This window comes from Anopheles maculipalpis, chromosome 2RL (genome assembly GCF_943734695.1).
Source record: "Anopheles maculipalpis chromosome 2RL, idAnoMacuDA_375_x, whole genome shotgun sequence".
Taxonomy (NCBI): Eukaryota; Metazoa; Arthropoda; class Insecta; order Diptera; family Culicidae; genus Anopheles; species Anopheles maculipalpis.
This window is the reverse complement of record NC_064871.1, coordinates 31354753-31374376: the sequence shown is the minus strand read 5'-3', so window position 1 is coordinate 31374376 and position 19624 is coordinate 31354753. Positions and strand designations below refer to the sequence as shown.

Genomic DNA, 19624 nt, shown 5'->3' with positions numbered 1-19624 from the left:
TTCCATCTTCTTGGGTAGGTCTTGTTGGTTGGCAAACGCAGTTTGGAGTGCGGAGCGTGTCAGAAGGAAAAAAAAGAGGAGCCTTTACAGGTATTTAGTGACACTGGGACGTTTGTGGCTCGGGATAATTGGAGTTGCAGTCTCACAGGCGTCACAGGTAATCGGAGCACAGAGGTAGGGACGGAGCACCGAGGGAGAGGAGGGCCGTCGACTACAACAACCGTTCCGTTGGCTTTCTACACACGCCACGGAATGAATGGTGTCGAACCAACCAGAGAACCAGAAGGAACGGAAAGCACGTTAGAGAGAAAGGAAAAAAAAACGGCTAAGGTTTGGTGGAGCTTCGGTTGCAGATAGAAAAGGGCAGTGAAAAGCCCCACCTACCTCCCACACCCTCTCCTTTGGCACATGAAAACGCGCACACTTCACGTACGCGACACATTGCGGTACAACAACATTACCGCAAGGCAAGAAGGTGCACGCTCTCCTTCTGTCGAACTCCGTCTTGGGGCCTCGCGCGATCGCGATCGCGAGAAGGAGTGGGGCCCAACACCCAACGCGAACGGTGCTACGCTGGTACCGGTGTGTTGGTGTGCGCCGTGTGCGCTTGCCGGGGCCTCTCTGGTGAGGCCAAAGCGAGACGGCACGCGGCGACCACCGGCAGGAGGACGAAGACACCCAAGAAGAACCAGAAAATGCGCTCCTCCACCTACCTTGGGTATAAAAACCGATTGTAAAATTGCCTTTTAATACAGTTTTGTTGGAAGTTTCGCAGCGTGCACACCGGTAAGGTCCTGGTGCGAAGTATACATAGAAGCAGCGTGAAGAAGGTTCTGTTTTAGGGTTACGCTGTGCTATATTATACGCGGTGCAAACGGTGACGGTAGTGACAAGAACAGTGCGTACTACTATCACAGAAGTGGAAGCGTTTACTCGAGTGACATTGTTTGTGTGACGAAAAGGAAAGCACAGTTTTCGCGAAAAGCTCCCGAAAACGAGAATCCTGGTGGTGTAACGAACATTCCGAACGGAAATAGAACAGTGACAGAAAATGAAGTATAGCATAGTGTTCGTGGTTGCACTCTTCGGAGCCGGTACGTACAACAAGACACCTAAGTTTTTTCTTACAACCTTCCACTGTATCTAGTAATTGTGGCTTGTGCAGTAGCAGCAGAACAGAAAAAACGAACTCGTTCAATTCGATCTCCATTTGGTTTGATTGCCTAGTGATCGAACATGGTGACATATGACACTAACCGTATTTAACGAATCTTCAGCGAATTCATCTCGTCCAAAAACCGAATGAAGACTTGAGCTAATAGGCAACTCCTAACAGCGCAAAAAGGCTACCATCCCAAACCCCAACGTGAACGTACGATCACTTATTCAATCGTTCAAGCTAAACGCTCGCAGCATTCCATTTGATCTTCGTCGTCGTCGTCGTCGTCATTTTTGCTTTGCGAAATTCGCCCACCGCAAGAATGTGGTGGCGAATGTTTGGTGGGTTTTCGCTTTCGCTTTCGCGGCACCGCACGGCAGAGTGAAACGGCAACAGGAAGTCATAGTTACAGCCACACACATAGGCAGAGCGCATACGCCAACGCGTCATACACGACGTCATGGTTGCTCTCACTTTCATGATGGCTGCGCCATCTTGCAAAAGGGAAACGTAACGCAACGGTGAGCTCTACTCGCGCTGCACAAGCACCGTGGCTGCTCTAGTTTGGTACGGTGCCTCCCTGTACATGCGGCGCGAACTGTTCTTGAGCGAGGGCAAGCTTGTTTTGATCTCGCGCAAAGTAATTTCGCTTTCGTTTGGAACTGGTTTTTACGAGCACCGGAGTTTTGCACTACGGCGCCGAGCGCTGTATAGAAGCGCTCGGATCAAACACGATCTTGTTGGCGCGATATCTAGAAGACTCGATTGCTCACCAGGGCCCGGAATATGGTTGGGGTTGGTGTTGAAAGATTCGGCTGCACCATTCGGCTTCTCTCTCGAAATATGAGTCGAGGTCAGCCGGTTCTCCACCCCATCTGGAGGGTTTGGGGGATGAGATTGGTAGAAGGGAAATTTATTCATCTATACAGCGATCGGTTGCTACCACGCAGCGAGAATGTCTGCTCGTGTTGGATTAATCCCAACACACTCCCTCTCACGGTTCCCCACCATCTTCGGAACGGGCGTGGTTGCAAAGCATCTCCATTTTTTCGCTTTACACTAGTGGCTCGCAGTGTGTCTGAGTGCCCTAGATAACAGCACGATGAATAAAAACCGATCTCGTTGACACTTTTGATTCATGGTGGCTATCCTTGAAATGCCGACTATTGGACGCAATTTGGAAGGCCACCGTTTATCGATTCACCGATGCACCGAAAATCCCGATAATATATATGGAGCACTACCCGACGGGTGGTCCAATCGGTTAATTACCGATGCTGTCACACGCGCCATGGCGGCAGTTTCAGCACTGCTCGAATGTCACGATAAGTGCATCGACATTCAGATTGTGCAATACTGAACGATATTGTCATTTGCTGGTGAGCGAACCCATGCTGGGCGGACTTCGGTCAAGGTTGTCGGCACTTAGCGAAGACTGAATAATTCCCTGCCGACATCCGGCATGGACAAGCGGATAATCGCTTTCGGCGGTTTATAGTCTAAGAAACTCTAAGAACGGAGCAACGGAGCAACGGAGCGTTATCGAGCGGGTAATTGCTCTTCCAGCAAGCGGCATATACCTTGCCGACCGATCCATCACTTCTCACTCGATGCTGTGTATCGCACCCTCCCCGCTGGAACTGTGAGATGCGTTCAATTACTCTAATTATAGTTCGACGATCCGCGGTTCGATTTTCCCCCGATTGAGCCTGGCTCGGATGCTTGCGAGACCATGAATCTGATGACAGACGACCGCGGTTTGTATGCGAGTGTACTTACTTGAGACGACAGGCGCAATTTCAGCATCCTGAAAGACGCTGCTTCGTCCTGTCAGCGTGATGGGCCCACTCGCTGGGTAAGCACGCCCCATCAAGGACGCTTAATTGAATTACACTTGCAAAACACCTTCGTCCCGGGGTACAGGAAGGATGGAGGTATCGGTAGGAGATGCCAGTCTGCTTTTGCCGACCGAGTGCGTTAATTAATCATGGTGCACCGAAACAATCGGCTGGTTCAGTTCAAGGGGCCTGAACGAAAGACAGCCATCAGTCATCAGTGATTGTGATTTCCGAGCACGACTTTCCATCACAAATTACAGCGAATCAAAATTCTCCCCCGCACACACGCGTATCGTCGCCCGGTCAATGAAATCAGCTCAAATAATGAGATTATCGGGACTAATTCGAAGTCGAAAATCTTGTACCAACGGGCGGAAATCTTCACCAAACGCTGGCTGGCTGTTTTATTTTCATCGTTTCTCCTTTCTCTTACTCAACACGTATCGGCCCGTTAGATAATCGTCACGCCGATTAGTATTCCACCGGCGGATCCTTTGCACTTCGGGCTTCGGGGTATTAAAATGTAGTTGCGCTTCCATTTCACATTCCGCTCACGTACTGCGTGGTCCGTGTGACCACGCGTATCCATCACCGAACTGGTGAGTCAAGAATACGGCTAGTTATTGTACTACAGTCGACTGATGTAAGAAGAGGAGTACACTAAAAATGTGTGACATACGTGTGATGGATGGAACCTCCGCTTCACTTGAGTTCATTGACAGATCCCGCCGACAGACACGAGTGTGAGTGTCCATTTCCTTTGGAAAAATCGTGACAAAATTAGTTAATTTTGTGACGTCCGATAATCTTGCGAATATAAGTAATTGTCCTACTAGCTTGAAGCATTGCGTGCTGCCCAACCAGAGAGCAGCGTGTTTCCGTTAGCTTTGCGGTGACATAAAGCAATCCAGTGTGCCAGTGTGCATTGACATTGAACGGACCGTTGAAAGTTGCGATGCGTTGTGGCCTGTCGAAGACCTTTCGAAAATCTGAACTTCGTTACTCAGCCCGATCGAACCGATAGTTGACCTTCACATACACTGAATAATGTCTGTTTTACTCGATCGGGTGATGGCGATCCTTTTACCAATTGACAAAAGGGCACACTACTTTCAATTGTGCTCTAGTTTATGGCTTTACTCTCTGCAAACAGTTCTATATTGTCAGGCCCTTCCCTAGCGAGCTTGTTTTTTTTATAAAACTGGAACATATCGACTTGCTTTTACACCATAATCGTAACCCATCTCTTTGGCTCTGGGTAATTGGCAAGACCAAGACCCGTTTATGAACCATCCTTTCCAAAGTTACATCCCTTGGTAACGGGAACGCAATACCCAGCATGAACTTGATTTGCAGCAAGTGGCGTACTGGCGAATGTAGAGCAAGCAAGATTGTTGCCCACCTCATCATCGGGTACTGCTGCAACCGCGGCTGACCTTCATCGGATCGTGACGGATGTTTCGATTTAGAAAGTAATGCCAACGGAAGCGCACTAATTGCGCAAGCTGCACCACACGGTGAAATGCGTGCGTCCGATAATTACCAAGCGGCTAGGCTGACTAGTGACCGTTGATAGCTATTAGAGGCCCTCCAGATAGCTGAACTTGGCCCAGAAATATCACCAGGCCAGGCTTTAAAAACACATCTGAAGAGATGCTGCTGTGTTGTTTTGGATCTGAACTTTGGTGTCACAACCGTCCTGATGTCAATATTCAAATTCCATTCAGTCCGGACAGCTTTCATAATCGATTTTATTTACTCACCTACTCAGCATGTCTGTTCCCCTCCGTGTAGGTTGAGCGAAGGTGAACTGCCTGCGGGTGTAGCGTGTGTGTGCTCCTCACGTACGGGAAGGATCACGAGATCAGGCCAAAACTTCATCTTCTGGCGAGGCGTGGAGGTGATGTGACATAATCGTGCGATTGTGTCACCACTGGGTTGTGTTGTGTTCCACCACGGGAAGGAGTTGCAGCAGCACAGCACCATCTGCAACCACATTCCATCCATGTGGCTACCGTTATCGAATCTCCCGGGACTGGTTTTTCGGACATCTGGCGGTGGGTGCTGCTGGGAGTGTGCTCTGGCGCACACTGTTATGCAATCGAATTTCGATCTTCGATAATCGAGCAACCCTGGCTTATGCTTTCGCTTGCTCTTTCTCACGGTTTCTTATCCCTTCATACCGTTGGTCTGTAAACGGACGATCGAATTTTGCAATTCATTAACAAAACTGAAAAGAAACACCTACCTAAGCTATGTGGAAGCTCTGTGGAGCCGAGTTCCTGGAGCCACTCCTGCACCACGTTTTGGCTGTTGTTGTATTCTGGCACATTTTGCTTTGTGTGTTTGCATACTCTTCGCTACTACTTTCACTTTCTAGTCGATTCGTTTTGGATCAGGTCCAACATCTTTTTCCTCTGCTTTCCGGAACGCAAAAAGAGATCAATGAGCTCAGCAAAACCCAAGGTGCCTTGTTGCCGCTTGTGTTGTGTCCGATAGTTACGAGTGAATGTCGCATGTCGACATGGTGCATTTTAATGACGTGCATATAAACCCAGGTGGGTTGGCAGGAATCAACGGGAAAGCAGGAGATTTATTAACAGTCCATCCTGTGACAGAGTCATGTTACATGCAATGCCACCTCTCTTCCTCCTGGAAACTTAGTCAACGTTAGACAAAACCTTCAAGCATCCAACTTCGTATGTACGGAGCAGTGTCCATAATTTCTTAAAGTCCTTCTACACCCTGCATCAATATCCAGCTCCCACCCCAGGCACGGTCAGAGGTTTATTTATGTGTTAATTAAATTCTACTGTCCATTAACGCGTGCTACACATCTTGTCCGTGTGTAGCAAAGCAGCATTGTTTGACGTTGAGCGCCCAGTGCACAGAACATGGATGGTGCAGCGTACTGGTCGGTGTTCGGTTGGATTCGCAAATCGTAAAATAGCGATTGAAATGTCGCACATAAATTCCACCCTCTAACGCAAACTACACCGTGCTAACCCTTTAACCTATGGACGGTCAGGATTTCCTCGCGATTCAGTAATCAATCCCGTGCAGCTGCAGCTTGCATACCTTTAGGGGCTATGCGCGTGTATTCGCAAAATCCGCAGATATTGATGCAGTAATCGGTGAACGTTTATTCGTGGGTTCAGAAGCCAAATAGCAAGGCTTATAGGTGATGGGGCAGACTGACCTCTTTATACTGGTAGTTCGCAACTGAACCATGCTTTCCTTCACAATGGCTGCAATCTACTCGGCATGGTTATGAAAAGCAAACAGTATTTAAGATACGAAATCGGAAAATTACATATCACAATCACATGGGCGTGATTATGCTGCAGGTTACCACCAAAATCTTGATGTCATTTAATTTTCCACCCAGCATCGGGCAAACTCCGGATCGGAATAGCATTCGTCGTTTATCTAAACACCGACGCCACGCCAACCCACATTACCTCCATCCAACCCTAGGCCATTTTGCGATTCACACAAAGCAAACAATCGTTTAAATTCAAATCTTGCGAACAGTATCGGCGTTCGGTTCGGTGCCTGATAACCCGGTGCGTGTTTTTCTTATTTTCCTACCAAACGGTGCAGGATAATAAACGTTTATTACACCGACAACTCGGCATCGGCGTTTTGCTTTCCATGTGTTGCCGTTACCCACCCACCATCACAAGGAAAAACGCTTAACGGTTTGCCACGCGTGTGCTTTCCAAGACAATATTAGGTCGGCGAAATTGCGAAACAGCGCTGTGCGTGTGTGTGTCTCCCCGGGAAGGTAGGGGAAAAAGCGTTTTTCCTTACAAACAACCCATTGTTGTTCGGGTGCGTTAGATGCGCTTGGAACACAAGTTTGATCCTTCTTACCCTTCGCACTCTTGAACAAGTGTGTTGCTTGCAAAACAAAAATAAAGCAGGAAAAACATGATCCAAGCCTTCGGAAAAAGCAGACCCCGTTTGGTTGGTATAAATATTGACAGATTTCTGCCTGCTTCCGCTGCCTGCACCGTCCTTGCGTAACCTGGAAAAACATTTGCTTACAATCTGCTTCTTGAGGGAGAAAATTCTCCCTATTCTCGACAAATGCCTACGGGGCGCCGCGCTGATAACATCCCGGATAACAATGTGGATAATCAGCGTGCTTTATGTCGCGCTTTGTTGTCGCACGGTTCAAAAATGGGCCTTCGTTACACGCGGTTTTTTTTTTGTCGTTGCGAGTTCGAACCTCCCTTACTATAATTGCGGATAAAGGGTTCCCTTTGCTTGTTGTCCTGATCTTATCAGGACAGGCTGGAAGACTCGTTTAGGCAGCGCCAATCTTGGTGAAGTAAAAAAGGAGCATTGGAATGTTTGGTTATGCTGCTATTACGTGAAACGTTCACGAAACCTCATTACCGTATCAGACGGTGACTTATGGTTCATGCAAAAGATCGACCACGATTGGTTTGAGTTTGGTTGATCAGTAAAGGTGATCAGGATCCACATAGTAAAGGATAAGGTTTTGAGGGAAAGCTTCTCTACCTTTCAAAACTAAATTTAATTCCAATATGTGCACCGTTTACCAGCGTGATAAAAGCGAGAGTTTATCCACTCTCTGGTGTGCTGTAAGTGATTTGCAAAAACGATTTCACTTTCGAGCTATAATTAACTGTACTTCGTGTGCACAGCATCACGAAGCGCCCATTATGTGTGCTCGAGCGAGCATAAAAAAGGGGAATCACCTCAAGAGGCGCAACGCTGTGCAAGCAATTATAATAAAAACTGTTCATGGTCAACATGGAAACCAAACACTTGGTTAGGCTTGTGTGGGAGAGGAAACGCATCTCTGGCCGAGTGCAATGGCCCGCAAGAAGGCCAATGCTCAAAGAAATGGCAGACAGAGTAGGAAGGTCTCGAATGGGCTCTCCACACTTCTTTCTTTTTCCATAAAGGCGGTTCAAGCAGAAACCCCTACCTGACGATGCTCGATGGAAGCACCTAATCATTCGAATCGAAATTTGAGCTTCAACTTCTATGTGCTTCCGTTTATTTCTTTTTCTTCTCTTGGGTCATCGTCAACTTCTGTCTTGTTCACCCTCGTTTTCCAAAGAACCATTACGAGCAACAAAAAACTGCACGCGATCGGTCTATTAGCTATTAGCAGATAAATCACCACCACCGGTGTAACGTTCATTGAACCCCGGTAGCGTATGCAAAACAAACATTACCACAACCACGGCGCAAAGCACGCTGGTAATTCAAAATGGTGGAAAATCCACCCGCAACGAAATGAAATTGAACGCCCGGCAGGTTTATTTTTACTTCTTGGTTAGCTTTGGCATATGCCGCACGCCAAGAAAGTGAATGGCCGATCGAGTGGAAGTAGGATTTCCCATTTCCCCAACCTCGCTGGTGGAAGCTGCCGTGGAGGCTATTTTCGACTGCGAAGCATCACGGCAAGCCGCAAAAGCGAAACCAAAGATCAAATTAGATCGCGCCTCGTAAAAACGGGAACCGAGTGTGAAAACGAAAGCTTACCCACATTGCTCAACGATTGCGTTATGCCACACCACAAAACCCGTCCGTATTTACCGTGCAGCTATCTCGGTGTGCACGGGTCTTAATGGGGCGGACGATCGTACGGGCTATTTGCTGCTTAACTAAACTAATTAACCACGAGTGATTAGGCAATGGCAGCAAAAGCCCTACTGCGGTCCTCCCGAAAACACACAGCACGAACCAACCTGTGTGTCCCTTATGGGTTGGGTACGAAATTCGGTTACGGCTGTGGTATGGCGTTCCCTCGCTAATCACGACCTTATACGTGTCTGATGATGGCACACTAAGCGTCGTGTGTGATTACGCACCGTGACCAAAAACATCGCACGAGGCTTGTGGGGCAGTTGGTCAACAGAAGTGATAAGTGAAAATAGGTAAGAGTTTTGTAGGAAAAAAAGACAACAAAACCAGATGATTATTTAACCGAGTGACTTTTAATGAGTGATCTGCTGGGTTTTTTTTTTGGTTTTGATTTACACCTTCAAAGCGAAGGAACGATACATTGCTTTGTTTATGGTTGGGATGGATTTAAATGACATCCCAATGCTCTTTCTCTGAAGATTATTACATCATCAACGAGTGACGATGGAAGAATCATGATTTTAAGCATGAGCTTTATTCAAAAGCCAAGTTTTTAGAAAAAGTCACGTAAGCAGTTGTGTTCAAAACTGCATTTTTTTATGTTAACCATCCTGAAGTCCATTTTTTAAACCTTGGCTTAAGCGTTACGTGCCCAAATATATTTAAAAGAAAGGTTAAATGAAATTTTCTCAAGACAATACTACTTCCTCACTATGAAGCTGTGTTCTCATACTGTAATTTTGAACTCACAAGGTTGCCTTTCCCTTTGATCACACACAGAAAATCTACCTTCGGTATGTTCTCATTTTGATGCTATGCTTTTACTGGACAGCTCTGTCCTTACGACCAACTCTGTCCATCTTGACGCTCTCGCTAAAGTACGCATTCTAGAAGCTCTTCACCCTCAGTGTGCTTGAAACTACCGAGAGATCTCAACTATCAAAGGCTAGAGAATATTTGCTATTTTATCTTGAAAAATATTTATTTTACAAAATTATCTGTGAAGCTTTTCTGAAGCACAAAAAATAATATAATGCTTTTTACTCTAAAGCCTAAACAAAGAGCCTGAACAAAACAAACAAAAAGAAAACTTTTCATACTTTAAATTTGATAAATGGTCATAGAACATTACAAATATGTGATTTTTTTCAATGCTTACATAGGAACATGAGTTAGACATATGAAATGTTTTGAATGTCGACAAAATAATCTAACTTTTACATTTTCTGAACCATGCTTTTGCTAATCCAGCAACAAATTTGCATAACAAAGAAAAAAACGCATTACTATTTTAGACCTTTCGAGCCTATCGACAACCCTACCTGTCAACTCCGTTTCGAGATCGAGAATGACAAACTGTTAATCGAATCGTACTGTAATGCCAACACGCCGCATGCGTGGAGCAGCGGAGAGACCATCGACTTGCCGTCCGTTGCATAAATTAAAGATCATTTGCGGTGATAAAAATAATGGCAATTACGGTGTAATTATTATCGCGTACGAAATTTACGATGACCAAACACTGCTGATGGGTTGGGGAAATTTATTGATTCAAAACGATTCGGTTCCACCAGATTCAGACGCTGGACAGGGAAAGAGTGCAGGTTCCGGTAGCGGGAACAGAAGTATCGCCGGTACGGCTGTCATCGAAGTTAATATACCCAACCCATCCGGTTGTCCCACCACGTTTCCCCTCACTATCCACCTTATCCCCATGGGAAGGTCATGGACAGTTATGCTGTTTCTGTGACCAGTTGTGGTTATGCTAGCTTTCCCACCGACAAAACCTCTCGTAACATTTGGTTTTTGGTGCGAAGCGAAACTGATTACCGCGCGACGGTAGGATTTATGAGTGGGGGTAAAGCGCTCCGGCGAGATTACTAACGTGCTAAATGCCATCGCTTTTTGGTAGCCATGGGACACCACCGCCGGACACGCCGGGCTGCGAATTCGTGTCAAATTTTAATCTTCACACCGGACAGCTCGACGATTTTGAAGATGAGTTCATTAATCATGAACCACAACGGGGTACGACAAAATGGATGTACTCGTACCGGTAGCAAAAAGCCTAAGCAAATCGATCACTGGCCAGTATATTTAGAATCAGTTCTACAGTCACCAGAAACTAAGAACAAAAAAGCACAGGGAAAGCTATGATAGATCTTTCCCAAACCTAGGTGTGTCCTTTCGAGGTGGCAAAGATGAGGACGAAATAGATGAGAACAAGCCGACACTCACAGGCCAAAAGTGATGAAACTAGTGAATCTAAAAAATGAGATCCCTGCGCACACACCTTCCCAAATCCGACAGGTCACAAATCATTCACCTGATCACGGAACCGTACCAGTTTTGCGGTTTTGACGATGACGCTCGGCACTCGGAACGATTCATCATCCGTGGACCCTGGCCGGCAAGGCATGGGGCAGGTGGGCTGAGAATATTTATTGCGGCCTAGCGTGCCAAAAAAAAAACGAAATAAAAGGGACGACGGTTGGTTGTTTGAAAAATGACACCAATCATATCACCTCGAGCTGCCGAGAGCATACCCCAGTAGAGATGGCTTAGGTCCTATTCCTTTTTTGTTGTGTGTTTCTAACGCCTCCGCAACACCTGACGTAACATTCAAATTGTGTTCCTGAAGTAATAGGCACGCTGCAACAAACGCGATAAGGCAAAAGAAAAATGAGTAAATAAAATCCGTTTGTTTGGAAATTCAAGGAGAAATGGGAAAATTATATACACAAACTTATACGGTGCTCAATTGTTTCGTTTTCTGTTCAGCTGGCTGCTGTTACTGCTCGACAATGCTGCCTGGGGAAAATTGACAATCAACTAACTATTATTTCTTGCTTTCACAGCCGTTGCTCAGGAGAGCTTTAAGTGTCCGGATGATTTCGGCTTCTACCCGCATCACAGCTCCTGCGACAAGTACTGGAAATGTGACAACAACGTGGCCGAACTGAAGACGTGCGGCAACGGTCTCGCGTTCGACGCGACAGACTCCAAATATCTGACGGAGAACTGCGACTACCTGCACAACGTTGACTGCGGTGACCGCACCCAGCTAGGTAATTACTATTGAAGTTTCCAAATTCTCATTTCGCCACCTGCACGAACCACGGTTCGGCCACGGTTCACATGTTGACCGTCCGTCCGGTTTGACGTGTTCTTCCTGGTTTAGGGCATGGACAGGTGTACTGTTGGGAAAATTTGGTTTGCTGCCGAGAAATTGCCATACCGAACCAATCGGACTAATTAAACATGCTGCGTTGTAGAAGGCTTGGGCAGTATTAGAGAATAGTCGGAATGTACTAAAACAAACGCACACTCAAACATACGATTGCGATAACACGTGTGCACAATGCTAACCGCACTATTAAGCTGTGGCGTGGCATTATTTCTGATGCTGAACAAAAGCGGTGAAATTAAATGCTTTGGGATGGCTTCTTTTGCCTTTCCAGAAGCCGCCAGTGAAATGGTTTTAGCAATGGTTTAATACAGCATCGGATGCAACGAATGCATATGATACGTTTTATTGGAAAACTTTGTACGCTTACTCCATCGCTGTAAATTTAAATCAAATCCTGGAAAAAAGCATGAGAAATACATTATACAGCATATTTTTTTTACTGCTAAAAAAGCTATCAATCGCGCTTGGTTTCTACAACCTATTGTTTGAACTTTTGGAATTTGTGCAAAGTTTGAACATTCATGTCAATGCAGGTGTTGCATTTTTGCTATTCCTTCAATTTGTTCAAAGCCAGTCAACTGGATAATTATATTAACTAGCTTCAAAAATAAAGATTGACTGGTATTGACCTTCACTGCAGCTAAATAGCTGATAAATTTTCTCAAAATAACCTTTCGAAAACAGAAAATTATCGTCAAAGAAAATCCTCCTAACCACTTCTCATCTCACCTTCCAGAACCTCCGATCTCCACCCCACACTGTGAGCGTCTGTATGGTATCTTTGCGGATGCCGCCAAGTGCGACGTGTTCTGGAACTGCTGGAACGGTGAAGCCTCGCGCTACCAGTGCTCGCCCGGACTCGCCTACGATCGTGAAGCCCGCGTCTGTATGTGGGCCGACCAGGTGCCAGAGTGCAAGAACGAAGGTAAGTTTTTCATATTCCGATCACTCCAAGGTATGGTTCACTCACTAAAAAAAAAAAAAATACACCTCGATCCGTCCCTCTCATAGAAGTAGCAAATGGATTCGCCTGCCCGGCTGCCGGTGAGATCTCCAATGCTGGATCCTTCTCGCGACATGCACACCCCGAGGACTGCCGCAAGTACTACATCTGTCTGGAGGGAGTTGCCCGCGAGTACGGTTGCCCGATTGGAACCGTCTTCAAGATCGGTGATGCTGACGGTACTGGCAACTGCGAAGATCCCGAGGACGTTCCCGGATGGTAAGCATTCCGCTGTATACCAGCGTGTGTGTGTGTGTGCTTTGGTTTTTATTTATATATATTTTTTGGTGGTGATTTTCACCAACTATGGTAACTTCCCTGGAAATCCCTGCTCCCCTTTCAATTGAGCTACGTTTTTGGGTGTTTGTGCTTTTGGAAACTGTTTGGCATTTAATCAATAACTTTCAAAAACCGTTACGTCTGCTTCCCGGACACACACGGCCAATCGACGGTGCTCTCGTGTCGGAAGCAGACGAACCAGTAACCACCATCGTACCTGACAGGTTTAACATCAAAGAAGAGAAATTCCGGTTCCCATACGGCATGCAAAGTTAAGCTCATTTTCTATTCAACCTGACTAAACATACCAGTGCGTCACACGCACTCGAACCAAAAACCCTCATACACACATACCTTACTGTACTAAAAACACCATTTCGGCGAAAAGTTTCCTCCTCGTCCTCCGTTTCTCCCATAATAACCCCTCAGGGGAAGTTGAATGTAATGGTAATGATTTTCCGACACACGTATCACGTGTCATCCCAATTTCCCGCCAGACGAATGTATAATCTTTAATTCTTTCTTTCTCTAACCATTCATCTAATCTCACACCCCTTACACCCCAACAGCGAAGATTACTACGGTGATTTGGACTTGAAAAGCATCCGCAAGAGCGAACTCCTTGCCGGTCTAGCCCTCCAGTCCGGTGGTGCGCCTGCCTCCCCCAAAGCTAACGTTAAGTCGAACCGTCCGGCTGCGAAGGACAGCAACTAAGAAGGGGTACTGAGGGAAGAGCAAGGGAGTGAAAAAGAGGGGAACAGTGTAGTAGAAAAACTAGATAACGTGAGAGGGAATCAGCGAGAGAACAAAAAAGGAACATCAAAACAGGATTAAACGTTAGGGATACCGATAGCCGATACAGAACTGATGGCAGGGCGCACTATATCGAACAAAGACGAAAGCTGAAGCTAGACGAGGTATGAGAGAAATGTAGAGAGCGATAGAGACGCACTTCCTGGGAGGATCTCGAGGCGGACAAAAACATTCACTTTAAACTTTCCTACCAGCTCACCAGGAAAAACAAAACACAATCGTCCAGGAAGGCACACACCCAGACATTCAACAAACATTCAGCTTGAGCCAGAATAGTTAAGGGGCTAAATCCCTTGTTGATTAGAAAACTTTAAAAGCTGAGAACGGAGAATGTGTTTCCTAACCTCACTTTTCGATTAAATCTTAGCCATTCATATGACGCACTTGAACGCACTTTTCACAACCAAACTCAGAACGTATTGTTGAGTTGTGTTCGTGATCTATCAGTGCACCGTGACGTAAATGAAATTCTCCTTCATCAGGACACCTCGGTGGTACCTGGTACATCCATGCAACTTTTGATAACTTTTTTTTTTTTGCTAAATTTCTTGTTGCCTGACGGCTTGTGATTCAACGAACAACTTCTTCCGAAGACTTTGTATTGGTCTAGCCTTCCTTGGGCGACAATTTGATGCTTTCCTTTTTCCTAATGTGGTTACCCAATTATAAATTTCCCGGAGCTATGCCTATAAGAAAAGCAACTTTCTTTTGCATCCGCACACAAACTAGCCTGTTTGCCTACCGGTCAACAGCTGCAAACCGAGATTACCCTCAGCGTAAACAGCGATTGGATTGCAAAATGGTCGGATCGTTTTGATTCGAAAGGACACCGTTCGGCTCGTTTGTACTGTTCGCGAAACTGCACCCAGTCTGTTAAGCAGAAGAAAAGAGTCTGACTGTTGTGAGAGAGAAAAAGAGAGAGTGTGAGATAGAGAGACGAGAAAAGCGCTTAATTTAGAGCATTAGAACAACAAAACAAACAGAAAAAGAAACATTAATAAAAAAAATCTTTAAAACCACTTAAAAACAAAACCAATCATCCATCCTTCTATTCTCACCCGCCCTGTCGTTTGTTTAATCTCTTCACTCCACCCTTGATCATGTGCAATTGGATTTAACGGTTGGTTCTTTGTGCTGTTTCTGTCCTTGACCTTTAATGATTTGTTTTTCGTTTTGTGGCGTTTGTTTCACTACTGTTTGCTAACTTTTGATTACTAACGGGTAAGCTCGTGTGACTTTTCTGAGAATGTGTGTGTGTGTTTTTTTTTCTAACTTTTTTCATCTTTTAACCATTTCTGTTTATTACTCGATGACATTATGCCCTTTTACTCCTCTTAAACTTGTACACGGCACTCAAGCATTCTTTAGTCCGGATGTTCTTATCTAATGATTCGGTGAATTGTGGGTTTGTTTTCGATTTGTCGTGTGATTTTCTGGGCGTTAAAAAATCAAATAAAACATGTTCTAATACAACATTTCGATTGTTACAGCGAGGACTACTACGGCGATCAGGACATCAAGGCCCTTCAGAAGAAAGGATATTAAGTGGTAGTCATTAGCGTGTAAGCACGATCGAGTGTAAGTTATTTCCGTGAGCCTCCGTGAGAAAATCTTTTTAATAAAAACGTGTAGAAAACAGTATATTGTATCGTTGTTTTCTTTTTGGCTTATGTTTTAATATGAAATTACTGCAGCATTTTATATTATAGAAAATTTACATGTTTCCTATCCTTCTTTGCCATGTGCTTCATGGCATAGGTAGGTGACAAAGATTCAGTGGATCCCAAAATTATTTTCAATTATAAACTAGACCAGGCTAGAGTCGACGGCTCCAAGCTTTATGACAGTAATTCAGGATGCTGAAGAATAGTTTTATCGTAAAATTTAATTTAATATTCTTTTTTATCAGCAGAACTGAAATATTCTTTACATTTAGAACAATTTGTAGATGAAGCTTTATCCTTTCGCTCAATTTCCACTCCACTCAAGATGGACACCATTATTGAGTTTTGCGTTTTTAGGCACGTCTCATATCTTCATATCTTCTCTTCCGACATTGCTTTCCTGCACCTTGATCAGCCCGCCTTCCTTTAATTGCGATTTATATATCTGATCAATCGATCCTATCGAACCACGTCATTCGTAGTTTGAAATATTCTGTTGCCTTGATCGACACCTACCTTTACTTGCAAACTGTGTCCGCACATATCGTCTTCATCATAAATATATTAGTTTCAAAAATTTTCTCATTAATTGCATAAAAATAAACAAATAATATGAATGTAGTAGAGACGAAATTATATTTGCTGTCGTGAAAAACTGCCAATATTTTCTTCCACACAACTCGTAATTTATCGAACAGAGAACATCAAATAGTCACCACTGTTTCTAAAAGCGGTGCACAGTTTCATGAGAAAATCCTTAAAACCAAAACAATTCGAGATTGAAGCGAAAAGCTGACACGCAGGCATGGAAATTCAAATCAAGAAATCATTTACCATAACCGACAGTTGCTAGTGCAAAGGAATTTGTTTATTACCCACAGAGGTTGGTGTTGTTGTTTATGGAACAATTCTTCGGCAGCATTGAAATAAGTTGAAGTTTTCACATACCAAAAACACACACCCAAACACACTTGTACGCCTACGCTTGCAGACTGCGTACCGGGAAGTTCTATCGTGATTGCTCTAAACCACTTGGGCTCTTTACACTACCAGATCAGAAAATTCCTTCCTAAAACAAGTCCAGGAAAAAGCCTGGCAGGCCAGCGGTTGACTGGAAAGGGCAAAAATCTTGTTATTAAATTTTATAAATACATACTTTATTGCCACGAGAGTAGGTAGAATACCTGTTGGACGTCGGCGCGTGTGAGCTTTGTATGGTGCCAATGTAGGCGATGGTTGTACGCAACGCGTGTATTTTACTTTCAAACGCTTTATTTTTGTCGTTTTGTTTTGTCCCGCTCACAAACACATTTTCGAATCGACGGCGTGAGCGTGTTTATCGAACCGCACTGGTCGACCGGTAGGGAAGGTTACCATGGGGAAAAAACCCTCACCGCAGGACATTCGTGGCCAAAATCATGGCAACCGCGCGTTGATGGGGGGGGGGGGGGGGGGGTGTCCCTTCGGTTGCCCGGGCATGGGCACGCAAGATGGTAGATAAGCTCGTTACCGGTTGCCGGAGAAAACACGGCACAAAAATACGCGGGCACGCGAATAATTTGTCCCCCGTGACCGATTTGTGGTTGCGGAGTCCGTGCAACGGCGACATTGTGGCTTACGGCATCGGTGTTTGATGGGCGATAACTTGTCCGCCGGTCGTAACGATTCGTCGACATTGCCGTCGTCGTCGTTGCCGCTTTTATGTATAAATCGTAATTGAAATCGTTCCTGACTTCTTAAACGTTTTATTGGCTGGTTTGCTGACCTCCGTATTGGATTTAAGGCGCTTATCTCATTATGCACGTAACGGATCCGGATCAGTTGTCAGGATGTTTTGCTGGTTTTGCGATTAACTGCGGCACGCTGATTGCTTTATTTCATGTGAGGTAAGCTATTTGTGGTAGGAAAATTTTTAGCACTTCAACTAGAAATGAAGAAGAAAAGCTTATCAGAGAAAATACTTGACTTTTTTCGATCAGCTGTAGAATTTTACGTTAAAAATAATTAACTGTCTTTGCTGCCAAAGGTTTTTCATCGATAGAACAGGTTTGAAAGACTTTTTCTAAATCCGTCTGAAGCTAAGAAAGAATTTAACATAACTTTAGAATGCATTTGTTTCAAATTTTTAATTCTAATGCTGACACAGTTGCCAATCAACTACGAACTGATGTGGGATGTTAACATGAAAGTATTAGAAGCAATCGGAATTACCATTCAGGAAATGTATCTATTGTTGCTGTCTATAATCGTGAATCAAACACCGATCATGCTAACTTTAGGTTAAAACATTAAAAGACTAACCATTCATTCATCATTTATTTAATTGAGGAAATTTTATCAAAAACCGAGGCTTTTGAAATTGTAAAAAGGCAATTCAGATGGAAAAATGCATTTTCCAGGAAAATTGAAAAGACAGATATTCTATTGTATGTCCCAAAGATCATTTATATTACCCAAGCGACGAAAACCATCAACCAGGTATAACATAAACAAATGAACCTGATATGGTAAATAACATAGTTAGCTTGCAAAAGACTGTTACGACAATACGGCACTGGACCGTAATAATCGATTGTAAAAATAATGTAGGTTACGGAAATTCTTAAAGGAACATCTGCACCTGCACCTTCGATTTAACAAAACACTCTTTAATCAGCACTAGGAATATGCTCATCAGAGATAAGATTTTCACTCGATTGGAATTTTATTTACTTCATCATGACGGCCAGGCCGTGGTGACCGGGAGCTGGCTTCCAGTATAACACCCTTTATTGCAAATACTCTGTGGTGTTCACAACCCCATTTCGTTGCCAGTATTTCGATGTTGTGGTTGGCGGTCTGCCGTCAGTAGAATAAACTCGACCGGAATCGAAAAGAAAGACAATGAAGATTTTTCCCTCTTGCCTCCCAAATGGGCTCTGCAGGCGGGACAAAAAGAATAATATGTATCCAAATAGCTCAAGTTCATGGACTTTACTGCCTGTTCCTACAATTGACTTCTGTCGGCACTACAGCCTCTACACAAATCTACTTTAGTTGTTTTGGTTTTACTTGCAGTTGGGCAGTCATTCAGTCCTGCGTAAGAAATATATCCGGAAGGGTTTGGATTCTCAATTTTACTTCAATTAAGCTAGTAGAGAATCTACTCAGCAAAGTGATAAGATGTAATGTCCACAACTCTGCTTCTAGCAATGAACTAAATGAGGGTTATTTAAGACTTTTTTTGAAGCACACCAAACCTATTCAACTACTTTCAACAATAGCTTGGTAATAAAGTCGCCATATCTATCATTTGGCAGAAATGAGTCATTTAATAGACATAATTTGAGCCCTCATCCAACTTTGTATTGGCCGTTTACCACTCACACCGGTCTGATTAATCCTTCAGCCAAAGGAGGGTTAAATGCCATTCAAACCACCCAAAAGAGCAACAACATAAAAAAAAACCATCCCCACTGGAAAGAAAAGTTGGACGACCGTCATTTAAAAAGCCACAGAGTGATTCCCTTCTAAGCGTTGCTCATCGGCAATGATGCTGGTTTGGTAGGAGTTGTTGTTGTTGAATCCGAACCTCATTCTCTGCTACCAACAGGAACCGCAATCCGTTTGCTTGGTGGGCCGCTCGAAACAAACCGTAAAATTGTCGATTAGGGCGCACGCTTACTAGCTTACTGTGGCCCGTCCCCGTGGTTCCTCCACTCGAGCTCCCAAACGGTTGAAGGTTCTTCACTTTTAGAGCTCATGCCATCCACCAAATCCGTCCCTCTTTTGACCGCTTTGAAAAAAATAAAAATAAAAAGAGTTCCTTGCCGAAGAAGCTCATGATGTTGACTATAAAAATCAGTCTTTTTTCCATAATGGCCGGGAAATAAACAAAATGTTACCTCCTCCGCGCAAAAAAAAAAAACATCCTTTTCCCTTTCGTTATGATTGTTTGGGCCACGCTGAAGAATGATGTCTGTCTTTCTTCGGGTTGCGGGTTCGCATCTTTTTGGAAACCGAAAAGGAACTGAAAGAGAGAAAGAGCAATAAAAAAAGGAATAAAACACC

General features: G+C 44.4%; 1 protein-coding gene across 2 annotated transcripts; it reads left to right on the top strand.

The window, feature by feature from the left end:
* The first annotated feature begins 1022 nt into the window (after positions 1 to 1022).
* Positions 1023 to 15535, top strand: LOC126558802 (protein obstructor-E). 2 transcript variants are annotated; one of them, XM_050214872.1, is made up of 5 exons: positions 1023 to 1094; positions 11484 to 11693; positions 12552 to 12740; positions 12827 to 13037; positions 15401 to 15535. In XM_050214872.1, exons 1-5 carry the CDS (start codon positions 1052 to 1054, stop codon positions 15453 to 15455), a joined length of 708 nt encoding a protein of 235 aa, XP_050070829.1. In that variant the 5' UTR covers positions 1023 to 1051; the 3' UTR covers positions 15456 to 15535. The 2 variants fall into 2 exon arrangements, with proteins under 2 accessions (XP_050070829.1, XP_050070828.1); XM_050214871.1 differs by lacking the exon at positions 15401 to 15535 and adding an exon at positions 13667 to 13812.
* The last annotated feature ends 4089 nt before the right edge of the window (positions 15536 to 19624 follow it).